This window comes from Phyllobates terribilis, unplaced genomic scaffold (assembly GCF_046119375.1).
Source record: "Phyllobates terribilis strain yellow unplaced genomic scaffold, ASM4611937v1 Scaffold_7__3_contigs__length_470593459, whole genome shotgun sequence".
Lineage (NCBI taxonomy): Eukaryota > Metazoa > Chordata > Amphibia > Anura > Dendrobatidae > Phyllobates > Phyllobates terribilis.
The window spans coordinates 319880239-319895470 of record NW_027362767.1 but is presented as its reverse complement, the minus strand read 5'-3'; the positions used below and the strand labels follow the sequence as shown (position 1 = coordinate 319895470).

At 44.3% G+C, this 15232-nt stretch overlaps 1 protein-coding gene across 5 annotated transcripts in view; it reads right to left on the bottom strand.

Moving 5' to 3' along the window:
- PAK3 (p21 (RAC1) activated kinase 3) overlaps window positions 1–15232 on the bottom strand; it is a 199028-nt gene that overhangs the window by 62274 nt on the left and 121522 nt on the right. For all 5 annotated transcript variants that reach the window (XM_073641130.1, XM_073641129.1, XM_073641131.1 and 2 more), the window contains 2 exons: window positions 14626–14822; window positions 1393–1493 (listed from right to left, as the gene is read on the bottom strand). In XM_073641130.1, the coding sequence (XP_073497231.1) occupies window positions 1393–1493; window positions 14626–14800 (276 nt within the window). In that variant the 5' untranslated portion in view covers window positions 14801–14822. The remainder of the gene's footprint in view (window positions 1–1392; window positions 1494–14625; window positions 14823–15232) is intronic.

Below are 15232 nucleotides of genomic sequence, written 5' to 3'. Positions count from 1 at the left end.
GGGGAATACGTTGAAGCGTTCCAGGGTAATTACTTCATAAACTGGCAGTGGTCAGAATTGAAAAAATTGTCCCGGTCACGAAGGCAAAAACAGGCTCTGGCGCGAAGTGGTTAAAAGGAAAGAGGGCCATTTCTCAGTAACAAAAGAAAAACAATGACAGGCTCAGGTGAACAGTGGCATTTACAACATGTAGAACAATTAAATATGTATGGCAAGCCAGAAGGTCCTCTTTCAAGGGGTTGTCCAGGCTACAAGTCTGCAGCCACTTTATGTTACTGCAGACTTGTGAATCCTCAAGCGCTGAGGATTCTTCGGTGCCTCTGCCGGGAGCGTGACCACAAGTATGCGATTTTCATATAGGAGGTCACGTGCTGACTAGACATGTGCAGCCTCACTCAATGCAAGTGTATTGAGCAAGGCTGGACAAGTAGAGTCAGAATGTGGCTGGAAATATGCAAAATCGCATACTTGTAGTCACATGACAGTCTGCTCTCTACGCCGGCACCAGAGAATCCTCACAGCGCACAGGGTGTGAGGATTTACAAGTCTGCAGTCACGTACAGTGACTGCAGATGTGTAGCTTAAGGCCAGGCAACCATCTTAAAGCCGTCTCAGTTTGAGGGAAGTGGCAATTTAAATGTTTAATGATATACAAACTAAAGTTCTCAAAAACAAAAAAGAAAAGATCATGTCTATCAACCCTACACGATGTTAGTGTTAATCCAGAGGAAGGCAAAATGGATCTTTAACCTCCTTAAGGCGATAACCTAATACTTCCAATTTCAGTAGTTCTATATCCATATGAACCTATCTATGAACCTGTGCACTCTATTTGCCAAATACCAAGGACATCATTCGGTCATTTTTAGCCTTGCTTTAAGTCACAATTTTTCTACAAATTTCTGCTTTTTGTTTTTAATAAGACAATACAAGGAAGGAGATATTTTATAGCCGGTTCTATAATACATGGTCTATTTTTTTTAGAAGACTATAAAAATCAATCAAATAACCAATGGATCAATCTGTGGGACCTTATTTCAAATTTTATTTGTGGAGCAATCAAAAAAACTTCATGCAATAATTTTTGCTCTCAAACCTCACCAGGCTACATGTGATTGCCAATAAGATGGAGAAGAACAAACATTTTCATATGGAAGCGATAATGTGTGAAAAGAGCAAAAGCAGCTAAATCTGCATGATAAATGCTCGCTAGGTCTACAGCAGGCAATAAACATGTCACCTCTTCCAACAGCTAGATCATTTCTTTAGTTTATGGAAAATGCTACAAGGTGTTGTATAGGTTTTCCCCTGAAATCCAGCTAAAGAAAGACTATGAAGTGCAAGTCTCTACGGCTCGCTCAAAACCACAGGGTGTATATCAACGATACTCACAGTGAATTCTCCCGTCACAGCATCAAAGCCAACATGGATGGTGTGCTCAAAGTCTGAAGGAAGGGAGATCTCCGGGCGCTCCTTCTCTTTCTTTTTGTTGGCTGAGGACAAAAATTAGCAAAAAAATAAGTATTAGAATAACAAACAATTCTACTACAAACCTGATATCTTCACAGAGTATATTCTGTAGACCATAAGCAGTCAATAGGTATGAATGAATTGATGCAAATCAAATACATGTCGAATTTTTGGGAAATAGTTGGACCCGGCAAATTTATAAAATTCGAAATTTGCTTTTCGTGAATCTCCAAAAATGCCAGCTGCAATTTTACACACAATGTAAAAGATTACATAAGCCAGAGATGGCTCATATGACCTTGGACACGGTTGGGTGGGCTTCTCCATAATGACTTGCAGCTATCACATGGTATAGCACAGCCAATCAAGAAGGACTATTATTGGCTATATAAAAGCAAAGGCAGGGAATGCAGTCATTTTGGAGCAAATCTGGATAATGAGGGGATGTCACAGCTCACAGCTAGGCAATAAACGTGGGAAAAGAAAGCCATAAAAAAGTAGACAAATTCTACAGATGTAAGTTGTACAGCAGCAGTAGTGAAGATTAGTGTAGTCTGAAGAAAAAGAATACAGAAATTCAAATGATAGGAGGGAAAAAAAGAGATAGTGGCAGTGATTAATCATAACAGTGATTATATTATAGTGCAGCTGACAGCCTTTCAATTATACATTTAGATTAGTTCTTCATGCAGAAGCAAGCCAACAATATTGCTGAAAGAAAAAATTCTAAAAGAAGTGTTTGACACATGATGTGAGTGTCTCAAACTACTGTACTAAAATTTTGAACACCTGTTATACTATTCTAATTTGAGACCAGTACACACCACACCAATACTGCAGCTTGCTGCTACTGCTGTGTTTTATTGTTTTTTTTGTTTTGTTTTTTTAGACATGTACCTAGCATGTCTTGCTCAGTGCTTTTTGGGTATCTGGGTTATCAATTGTGGTTGAAAACAATTAATTCTTGTCCAATAAGAAAAGTATGTTAATAAAAGAAAAAGTGGTAATAGGAATGGACAGGATACTGTTGAAGAAAAATAAATAAGATACTGCAGCATCTGGCAATAACAATGTTGGAGTAGCAAGCAGAAACACCACTACTGGTACCAGCCCTGCAGGCAGCAGAGGTAGGAATCAGGAGTGGGGGCAAGGAGCACAGGACATGTCGCACACTAAGACAACTGTCAGCCGACACAGGGATGCTGCAACTGCGGTTGATGGAGAAGGCTTAACGCCTGAAAGGTCTGGTGTGGCAGTTCTCTTCCACATTGCCAAAGGACCAATCCATTAAACTGGGTAAGCTATGCAGTAATAAAATAAGCCATAAACATCCCGGTACAAATGGACTAGGAACTATGGCATCACCTGCTGACATGGGAAAAGTAAATGGAACAACAACATGAACAAGGCTCAAGCGGTCCTCCTCATTGCTCTTGTGATCATCATTCTGGTAGCCAGACCGCATCCCCAAGTACTGCCTAATCATTGTTGTCATCATAACCATCATCATCCTCATGTACTGCTTTCCATCCAGTTGTCCATTTGGGTAAAACTCAATTCCCACATGTCTAATTTTACCACAATCGCTTCTGCACCATTTGGGTTGTACTGCCTTTTGCAAAATGATGGTGTTTGCTGAGCCTTGATGGAGGATACCTAGCATTATTTCTTGAAGAAAGAGGTCTCTGCTTTGTACTAGACTGTGGGTCACCTACCTGGAATTGTTGATGTGATGCAAGGTGTACACCTTGACCAAATGATTCAATGTTTTGAACAGCGGTAAAGCAAGCGTGCCAGGTAGTGTCTGGGCAGACCGCCACACCAGGAAAGATTTATGCACCTTCCCCACATTCTACTCCATGGTCATCTCCCCGTCCACGGTGCCGGCAACAGAGCAACATCAAAGGTCACAATGGATAGCTCCTTGGGCAGCTTAGTAAGAGACAGAGGCAGAAACCTCATGTAGCACATGCTTGATGAATGCTTCGCTCCACGTCCTCAACTTGATTGAGCAAATTTTTTTAAACAAATATACCTGCTTGAACTTTGTTTTCTAGGAAAATGTATGGCCACTTCATCTGTTTTTATGTTGCAAAGAACGGCCTGAAGGATTTGAAGTGACCGAGCGGCATGACTGAGCGCCACCTCATTTCTGATCTAGGAACCTTATGGAATTCAAAGCTGCAAGCTGCATATATTGGAGCATTTGAATGAGGTCTTTCACATTGCCTTGAGAAGGAGTTTTATAAAAATCGGAATTTTTTGTGCATAGATTGAGGTAAATTCGTCTGGTAGGATCCTGTACTGGATTGGTCACCAGCGCAGTGCTGAACACAAAAAGATACAAATGTTTTTCAAACAATTATCATCCTCTTTTTTTCCTGCTAAAATTAGGAATTTTTATGCCTTAACTGGTGTGAATTCCCGACAGTCCCCCATATCTAGGATTAGGCCCCTGCCCAGGGCTCTTAAGATGGCTGTTGTAGAGTTATCTTTTGGCACCAACTCACATGGTTGAGAGGGTAATTGAACCAGAAGTTGGCGTTTCGTGTGGTCTGGACACCATAGTAGACACAGAAAGCAAAGTGTATAGGTTGAACAGTGACACAAGAATGAACGGTCATCCTCAAGTCCTTGCCCGTGTGCCTTGTTTATAAAATGTAGGGTCAAAGTGAATTGGACATGGTCCACAAGGCGAAGTCCGATAAATTTCCTCCGCATGGACCTGCTAAAAATGTTAGTCGTTGTCCTGTACTTACATACAGCAACAGAACAGTCTGCCCGATCACAAAATTAGGATAATTAGGGGAATTCCCTCAAACAACCCATAAAGTAATAAGCTGATAGGTCTCATTTAGAGTCTCATTGACTTACCGTTGATCAGTTGTCCATCGCCCCATAGTACATCACCTTTCTAATAAACTGTCCCACTTTTCTAATGTAGGAAATTCCCATCAGTATCTTAGGACCAAATTAGATTTGAGATGGTGCTCGCTTTAACCCTAGAACGCATACCTGGGGCCTCGCAGGCCCGCCCTGTTAATTGTTTTCTATTTTCTGCAAGATTACTTTAGTTAGAATTTTGAAACTCTAGGTATTCCTCAGGTATATAGTTGTTTGTCATTTTTGTTTGAGTTATTCCATGTTATTTGCACACGGGCCTAAAAGGCCCCAGGTATGTGAAAATGTAGATTATTATGGTCATGCGTTCTAGGGTTAAAGAAGTAACATGAAACTCTAAAAGTCTTGTTTATTTTCAGCAACGCTGCCACTCTTGAGCATAGTATGTGACTGGTATTGCATCTCCTCTTCATTTATGAGAGCATGGACTAAGGTGGTGTTGTGAATGGCAAAAGCAGACTTTTCTTCTAATCCCAATAAGCCCCATGAGGAACATTCTCTTTTTACATTAGACTTCACTTTATGGACAGTATCCTGAAACCTGGGAATATAAACGTCACCACTCTGTTCCCCAGTGATCCGTAAATAACCCCCAATGTGGTTGGAAAGACAATTCCAAGTATATTTCCCTGAGTTCGGCGTAGTCCCTTGGCACGTGCACGAAGACTGAAATGTAAGCTTTTCTAATGAAAAGCAGCCTAGTAACCTTACACTTAATGGCAGATACCCCAAATTGTTAAAACATGTGGGTATGATTTACAAGATAACAAGTAATACTCAGAAGACTGGGTTACATTGCTTAGTCTGGAGCGATCAATGATGAAGGCATTTCCTTTCTGGGAGCCTGTTCCACATCATGGTAATTAAAGGTGCAGTCCGAACCTCTCGACTCAAACAGATTTAAGACTTTCCCTTGCATGGATAATAAATACACCTTTCATACACAGAGCTCTCTCCCGACTGTTCGAGTTACATACATTTATCGTGAACGGATATTCCGTACACTTATGGGCTCCCATTCGTCAAGACTAGTGTTCTGCGCGAAACCAGTTTGATGAATCGGGTCTTAGAGTGTTTTTTCTGGTGGATCAACTGGATTTTGAGTCATTAAAGAAAGTCCAAAAGTAATAAAGACAGATCAACAGCTTTAGTTCTCCAATAATATTACCACTGCTACATACAAGTCCATGACAATACAATATTGTTACAATATATAGTAGATGCATTACAGCTAGTGTTGAGCGATACCTTCCGATATCAGGAAATATCGTATCGGATTGGATCGGGCCGATACCCAAAAAGTATCGGATATCGCCGATTACGATACCGGAAACCAATGCAAGTAAATGGGACACAAATATCGGAATGAAAATAAACCCTTTCTTTCCTTGTAGGTTAATTCTACATGAAGTAAAACAACTAAGAATAATGTAGAATGACATGAAAAGCCGGCAATTCATCAGCGGCATACACCGGTACCCGACAATTTACAACAGAAAGAATAGAGCTTCACACATAGATTAGATAGATAGAAACATGTCAGTCACATATATATGAAGTACAGTGACAGTGTTGCTTACTGTACTTGTCATTTAGTGTAAAGGATTTATTAAAAAAAATATTAGTGTTTTCGTGCACCGTCTCTTTAAAAAAGCCGGCCGGCAATTCAGCAGCGGTACCCGACAATTTATAACAGACAGAATAGAGCTTCACACATAGATTAGATAGATAGAAACATGTCAGCCACATATATAAGAAGTACAGTGACAGTGTTGCTTACTGTACTTGTCATTTAGTGTAAAGGATTTATTTAAAAAAATAATAGTGTTTTCATGCACCGTCTCTTTAAGAAAGCCGGCCGGCAATTCAGCATCTCTACCCGACAATTTAGAATAGAAAGAATAGAGAATCACACATAGATTAGATAGATAGAAACATGTCAGTCACATATATATGAAGTACAGTGGCAGTGTTGATTACTGTACTTGTCATTTAGTGTTAAAATAAAGGATTTATTTAAAAAAAATTGGCGTGGGGTTCCCCTTAATTTTAGGCTCTAGCGGAGGTTAAGCAGACAGCTGGGGCAAATGTTTGAAGCCTGGGAAGGGGGTAATACCCACGGAGCTTCCCAGGCTACTAATATCAGCCCCCAGCTGAATACCTAGCCTTTACTAGCTATTAAAATGGGGGAACCCCCCAAAAAAAATAACGTGGGGTCCCCCCTAATTTAATAGCTAGCACAGGCTAGGCAGACAGCTGGGGGCTGATATTAATAGCCCAGGAAGGGTGCCATGAATATTGGCCCCCTCCCAGGCTAGAAACACCAGCCGTCAGCCGCCCCAGAAATGGCGCATCCATAGGATGCGCCAATTCTGGCACTTAGCCTCGCTCTTCCACGCTGCCCTGGTGCGGTGGCAGGGGGTAATAGGGTTGGGGTTGATGTCAGCTTATAATGCCAGCTGACATCAAGCCCAGGTTAGTAATGGAGAGGCGTCTATAAGACACCCCCATTACTAACCCCATAGTCAAAGTTAAAAGAAAACACAAACACCCAGAATAAAGTCCTTTAATTGAAATAAAGACACAATTCTTTATTGTTCTAAATTAAACCATACTTACCATCACGCCCATTCCAGCTGAAGCCAACGATCTCCTGCAATAAAAGTAAAATAATAAAGCAACCTCATCCTTACCTTTCCATGGTTCCCACGACAGCTTCAGCTCTGCTACATCGAGATGACAGGCTGGACCGCAGCAGAACGCTGCCATCCAGCCTGTCATCCCGCAGACACTGAGAAGCGCAGGCATGCTTGCGCTCCTCAGTGTCTCTCTGTGACGTCATCCAGATGAGCCGAGTTCATGTCCAATGAACTCAGCTCACCTCATGCACGTCACTGACAGCGTGGGAAAATTCTCCTGCACTCAGCGCTTCAGCGTGAGAATTCTCCCACGCTGTCAGTGACATACATGAGGTGAGGTCATGTCCAATGAACTCAGCTCACCTCATGCACGTCACTGACAGCGTGGGAAAATTCTCACGCTGAAGTGCTGAGTGCAGGAGAATTTTCCCACGCTGTCAGTGACGTACATGAGGTGAGCTGAGTTCATTGGACATGACCTCGGCTCATCTGGATGCCGTCACAGCCAGACACTGAGGAGTGGAAGTATGCCTGCGCTTCTCAGTGTCTGCGGGATGACAGGATGGATGGCAGCGTTCTGCTGCGGTCCAGCCTGTCATCTCGATGTAGCAGAGCTGAAGCTGTCGTGGGAGCCATGGAAAGGTAAGGATGATGTTGCTTTATTATTTTACTTTTATTGCAGGAGATCGTTGGCTTCAGCTGGAATGGGCGTGATGGTAAGTATGGTTTAATTTAGAACAATAAAGAATTGTGTGTTTATTTCAATTAAAGGACTTTTTTCTGGGTGTTGTGTTTTTTTAAATACTTTACTAGAAATTCATGGTGGTCATGTCTAATATTGGCGTGACCCCATGAATTTCGGGCTTAGGGCCAGCTGATAATGCCAAGCTGGCCTTAACCCCTTTATTACCCAGTGAGCCACCGCACCAGGGCCCTGGATGAGTTGGGTACAGCGCCAGAAGATGGCGCTTCTATGAACGCGCCATTTTCTGGGGCGGCTGCGGACTGCAATTTGCAGCGGGGGGGGGCCCAGAAAGCTTGCGTCTCCCTGCGCTGCGGATTCCAGCCCCCAGCTGCCTAGTTGTATCTGGCTGGGCACAAAAATAGGGCGAAGCCCCACGCATTTTTTTTTTAAATTATTTCATGAAATTCATGGAATAATTAAGAAAAAAAGGGCTTCCCTATATTGTTGTGTCCAACCAGGTACAAATAGGCAGCTGGTGGTTGGGGGCAGCCCATTCCTGCCTGCTGTACCTGGCTGGACACAAATATAGTGCGAAGCACCACGTCAATTTTTTTTTAATTATTTCATGAAATAATTTTTTTAAAAAAGGGCTTCCCTATATTGTTGTGTCCGGCCAGGTACAAATAGGCAGCTGGTGGTTGGGGGCAGCCTGTTCCTGCCTGCTGTACCTGGCTGGACACAAATATAGGGCGAAGCCCCACGTCAATTTTTTTTAAAATAAATCCTTTATTTTAACACTAAATGACATTTGAGGAGTTAATAAAGATGCAGTCCCTAAATTATTATTTATTTTTTAATTAATTTTTCCCAAAACTTTTGACGTGGGCTTCGCCATATTTTTGCATGCCAGCCAGGTACAGCATCCAGCTTCTATGAACGCGCCATTTTCCGGGGCGGCTGCGGACTGCAATTTTCAGCGGGGGGGGGGGGGGCAGAAAGATTGGGCCTCCCTGCGCTGCAGATTCCATCCCCCAGCTGCCTAGTTGTACCTGGCTGGACACAAAAATAGGGAGAAGCTTCACGTATTTTTTTTTTTTAATTATTTCATGAAATTCATGAAATAATTAAGAAAAAAAGGGCTTCCCTATATTGTTGTGTCCAACCAGGTACAAATAGGCAGCTGGTGGTTGGGGGCAGCCCGTTCCTGCCTGCTGTACCTGGCTGGACACAAATATAGTGCGAAGCCCCACGTCAATTTTTTTTAAATCATTTCAGGAAATTCATGAAATAATTAAAAAAAATTGATGTGGGGCTTCGCCCTATTTTTGTGTCCAGCCAGGTACAACTAGGCAGCTGGGGGCTGGAATCCGCAGCGCAGGGAGGCCCAAGCTTTCTGGGCCCCACCCGCTGCAAATTGCAGTCCGCAGCCGCCCCGGAAAATGGCGCGTTCATAGAAGCGCCATCTTCTGGCGCTGTACCCAACTCATCCAGGGCCCTGGTGCGGTGGCTCACTGGGTAATAAAGGGGTTAAGGCCAGCTTGGCATTATCAGCTGGCCCTAAGCCCGAAATTCATGGGGTCACGCCAATATTAGACATGACCACCATGAATTTCTAGTAAAGTATTTAAAAAAAACACAAACACCCAGAATAAAGTCCTTTAATTGAAATAAAGACACAATTCTTTATTGTTCTAAATTAAACCATACTTACCATCACGCCCATTCCAGCTGAAGCCAACGATCTCCTGCAATAAAAGAAAAATAATAAAGCAACCTCATCCTTACCTTTCCATGGCTCCCACGACGGCTCTAGCTCTGCTACATCGAGATGACAGGCTGGACCGCAGCAGAACGCTGCCATCCAGCCTGTCATCCCGCAGACACTGAGAAGCGCAGGCATACTTCCACTCCTCAGTGTCTGGCTGTGAGGGCATCCAGATGAGCCGACAATGAACTCGGCTCACCTCATGTACGTCACTGACAGCGTGGGAGAATTCTCCTGCACTCAGCGCTGCAGCGTGAGAATTTTCCCACGCTGTCAGTGACGTGCATGAGGTGAGGTCATGTCCAATGAACTCGGCGCACCTCATGCACGTCACTGACAGCGTGGGAAAATTCTCACGCTGAAGCGCCGAGTGCAGGAGAATTTTCCCACGCTGTCAGTGACGTGCATGAGGTGAGCTGAGTTCATTGGACATGACCTCCGCTCATCTGGATGCCGTCACAGCGAGACACTGAGGAGCGCAAGCATGCCTGCGCTTCTCAGTGTCTGCGGGATGACAGGCGGGATGGCAGCGTTCTGCTGCGGTCCAGCCTGTCATCTCGATGTAGCAGAGCTGAAGCTGTCCTGGGAACCATGGAAAGGTAAGGATGAGGTTGCTTTATTATTTTACTTTTATTGCAGGAGATCGTTGGCTTCAGCTGGAATGGGCGTGATGGTAAGTATGGTTTAATTTAGAACAATAAAGAATTGTGTCTTTATTTCAATTAAAGGACTTTTTTCTGGGTGTTGTGTTTTTTTAAATACTTTACTAGAAATTCATGGTGGTCATGTCTAATATTGGCGTGACCCCATGAATTTCGGGCTTAGGGCCAGCTGATAATGCCAAGCTGGCCTTAACCCCTTTATTACCCAGTGAGCCACCGCACCAGGGCCCTGGATGAGTTGGGTACAGCGCCAGAAGATGGCGCTTCTATGAACGCGCCATTTTCCGGGGCGGCAGCCCTTTTTTTCTTAATTATTCCATGAATTTCATGAAATAATTAAAAAAAAAAATACGTGGGGCTTCTCCCTATTTTTGTGTCCAGCCAGGTACAACTAGGCAGCTGGGGGATGGAATCTGCAGCGCAGGGAGGCCCAAGCTTTCTGCCCCCCGCTGAAAATTGCAGTCCGCAGCCGCCCCGGAAAATGGCGCGTTCATAGAAGCTGGATGCTGTACCTGGCTGGCATACAAAAATATGGCGAAGCCCACGTCAAAAGTTTTGGGAAAAATTAATTAAAAAATAAATAATAATTTAGGGACTGCATCTTTATTAACTCCTCAAATGTCATTTAGTGTTAAAATAATGGATTTATTTAAAAAAAAAATGGCGTGGGATCCCCCCTATTTTAATAGCTAGCAAAGGCTAGGCAGACAGCTGGGGGCTGATATTAATAGCCCAGGAAGGGTGCCATGAATATTGGCCCCCTCCCAGGCTAGAAACACCAGTCGTCAGCCGCCCCAGAAATGGCGCATCCATAGGATGCGCCAACTCTGGCACTTAGCCTCGCTCTTCCACGCTGCCCTGGTGCGGTGGCAGGGGGTAATAGTGGTGGGGTTCATGTCAGCGCCAGCTGCCATGAAGCCCAGGTTAGTAATGATGGGCGTCTATAAGACACCCCCATTACTAACCTACAAAGTGTTAAAAAGAAAAAACACACTACACCCAGAAAAAAATAATTTATTTGAAATAAAACACACAATTTTATTTAATTCTTAGTTTACTAAAAATAATAGTTACCTGTCCACGTTCCTGCGCTGATCTCCCATGCACAGCTGTCACATCTGGAGATGGTGACAGCTGTGCATGGCTGCTGTAAGCTCACGCTGCCGGGAACACGTCCGCTCCCGGCAGCGGGAGCCACTGACTGAGGTCACCGGAGTGCATTCAGGCAGCGCAGCTCCGGAGACCTCCTTTACGGCACTGCTGTACCGTGGGAATTTCTCACGATACAGCAGGGCCGTAAAGGAGCTAACCGGAGCAGCGCTGCCTGAACTCCGGCGAACCCGCTTATGCAATGACGGGGCTGCTTTACGGCCCCGTCATTCTAGCGGCGGCAGCGGTTCAGAGTAGTCACATTCTATGTGGCTGCTCTGAACTGGAGATCTTCGTGGGACACTCGTGGACGGCTACGGAGGGGTAAGGATAAGGTTGTGGTTTATTATTTTATATTTTATTACAGGAGATCGATGGCTTCGGGGAATTAGGTGTCTTGGTGAGTATAGGTGTAGTTTTTTATTTTTTACTTTATTTTAGGTGGCAATCGGCGGGGACAGGTAATGTATGAACTAATTTCTTTTAGGTAACCACTGGCCACCAATGACATGTATTTAACATTTATTGGGGACACAGTAGGGCAATTTAAATAGCAGGATCAGGCTGATGGGAACTACTGCTCCCATCGAGCTGATCCTGCTGGCAGGAGTGGACGGGGGACAGACATAGGCCGATGGGAGTAGTAGTGTCACATCGGCCTATGTCTGCCTGCACGCACACACACCGCACACACCCGCACACATCGCACAGACACCGCGCACACCCGCACAAACATCGCGCACACACCCCGCACACACACTAATCATGACGGTCTGGGAGGTGAGGCTGACCTGTGCGGCCGTGGGAAAGTTCATGTGAGTTCATGCAGTCAAGCATGAACTCACATGAACCCTCTGAGGGCAACGCGGCGACTTCAAATGAACAGCTGATCGGCATCACCTGATACCTCAGCTGTTCATTTGAAATAACCGGCGGGAAAGCGCAGCACAGAACGGGAAAGCCGGCGGTGAAGTCTTTTCACTGCCGGCTTCCCCGCCCTAGTCCTTCACTCCCCGCTCCTTGGAGCTGCGCTCCCCGCCCGGTCCTAACTTACGATCGGGATGGGAGGTGGCGAGGGGAGCGGAGGATCGGGGTGGGAGGCTGCGGGGAAGCAGTATGGGGCTGTGTGATTGTTTAAAAGCCGGCGGCTTTATACCGCCCGCCGGCTTTTAAACAATCAGGAGAATTCTCCCCCGCTGGGATGGCATTCTGATGACAGGCTGGATCGCGCTGCCATCCAACTTGTCATCCTTCACAGACACTGCAGAGCGCAGGCATTATGGGAACTTCCGATTCCGGTATCCGATATTGTAAAAGTATCGGAATTAAGTATCTGAATTCCGATACCGCGAATATCGGCCGATACCCGATATTACAGTATCGGAATGCTCAACACTAATTACAGCATAACACCACATTTAGGCTAAGTGCCCACGATGCAGAAATGCTCCGGATTTTTCCTGAGCGTTTCTGCATCTCCCTGGCAGAAAAAACGCATGCGGATTGTACATGTGTTTTTCCTGCCAGGGACATGCGGATGTGAAGCGTTTTGATCATGCGATTTCGCATGCGGGTTGTCAAGCGCTTTCCAAGCGATTTTAGCATCACTTGGAAAGTGTTTGACAATTTGATCACACTATATAAATACATGCAACCGGCATGGATTTCATATAGTGTGACCAAGTTAGTTTAAAAAAAAGATAAAAATGGTAAAAAATAATAAAAAAAAACATTATACTCACCTTTCGATGGTCCCCGGTCTCCTTATCCGATGCGTCCTGGCTTCCCGGTGGTGTAAAAGGACCTGCCATGACGTCATTTAATCATGTGACGGGTCACGCGACCGCCGACGTCACATGGCTAAATTACGTCATGGCAGGTCCTTTTAGACCATTGCAAGCTGCCGGGAAGCCAGGACGCATTGCTATGTAGAATGGGGGCCATCGGAAGGTAAAAATAATGTATATTTTTTATTTTAATTCTTTTTTTATTTTTTACAGGTGCCATGGTACCTGGGTCTGGAGGAGAGTCTCCTCTTCTCCAGACCCAGGTACCATCCGCACACTGAATCGCACATTGAATATCCGCATGTGCACATGTAGTCATGCGGATATTAAGTGATTCAATGCAAGTCAAAAAACGCCGCAATTACGCAAAATAATTGGTAGTGCTCCGTATTTTTCTGCAAGGATAATCCGCAGCGGAAATTTCCACAGCATGTGCACAGCATATGCGGATTATCATTAGCAGACCTTCTACCAAGCGTTTTTTAAGCGTTTCAGCAGCAGAAACGCAGCTGTGGAAACGCTTAAAAAATGCATAATGGGCACACAGCCTTAAAGTGGATTTGTCTTGAACGCAAGTTGCCCTATTTAAAAGAATCTGTATGTCCGATCTTCCTACTGAAACCAGTGTCATGGTTGTGTAGGTCCTAGGATAACAATTAAAATGCTGAGAAATCAAGCTGCTGCAACACATAAAAAATACATTGAGGGGGTGTTTGTGCACTCAAAGTGTATTATGCTGTTCCAAAGCTTGATTTCACAGGGCTAGCACATCTGAATACTACATAATAGGAAGCACTTTTTCTCACTTTTTTGGGGTAAAAGATTAGCATCGCTCTCCATTCCATTTTCTTTGAGTGCCACATTTCACATTAATTTACTCCTTGTGACCAATGCTTTGTGTATGTGTGTGCAGGTATGTATATATTCCCCATATTGTAATATGTATATATTCCCCAAGAATGTGTCTGTCATAGTTCCTAATAAGAGACCACAGGAGCCTCCTATCATCCTTTGTATAATATGAATGGCTACTGAAAGCACCACTCCAGCGTTTGCTTTTTTTTCAGCACTGGAGTGGCACTTTAAATGTAAGCCCCCTGACCCGGTTCTTATACTCATCTTCCAGCGGCTTCACCTTTCATCGATGCTGCGCCAGTCCTGCGGCGCTATTTTGTGCCCATAACGTCTGACCGTCCGGAAGTCAGAAGTTACGTCACATAAGCTCAGTGCAAGTCTAGGAGAGCGAGAACGAGGCCAGAACAAGGCTCTCACAGACTTATATTGAAAAGTGACCTCCGGCACAGTTCATGAAACACTGGAGTGGTCAGCAGGTCACTTTTCGCGAATGACAGACGAGAGCAACGCTGGAAAAGGATGAAGGCGGTGGCAGGTGAGTATCAGACAGGGGGTAGGAGACTTACACTGAAAGCACCACTCCAGCGGTAGAATAAAAAAAAAAAACGTTGGAGTGGTGCTTTAATCCAACAAATATGAAATTAAAAAAAAAATCATAGAAACAAAGCACCATGACAGACGAGGCTCCTAAAATTATACACGGATACTTTACTTTTATCCCCTCCTCCTGGGAAAATAGAGCGCAGCCTGGCCTTCTTGTTCTTCTCCTCGGGTGCCATGGGTAGTGGTTTTGAGCAGTGATTTAACGCTGAAGAATCACGGTTATTACTGTTCATTCTAAGAGGGGGGGCTGGAGGTTTTTCTTCAATATCCACACTATCGGACATCTTCAGCAGTCCTCACAGCCTCCTGGGAATAGAAAATATAAAAGGTATTTACACAATGCAGAAATTTCTAGGATGGAGTCTATATGAACTTTATATACACATATATCCTTTATTTACAGTACATAGCCATTTAATAGTACCCATATACTGTAGGATGGGCTCACACCCTTACTTGCCAATACAGAGTTCACAAGGGTGGTAGTCTGATTACTGTGCCCTCTGACACCTTCAGGATATATCGGAGGGTTGTCTTGGACAAACCCACGATCATTACACATCAATCTGGTGACTATTACAAGACATAGTTGTCTATATTTCTGTATACAGATGACAGATTTGTACTAAAACCAGTGAAAGGTGAGCCAGGTTACAAAGAATAGACGGAAGAGGCTCTGATAACACTCACACAGGGGCAGTAAGAATAAGAGAAGA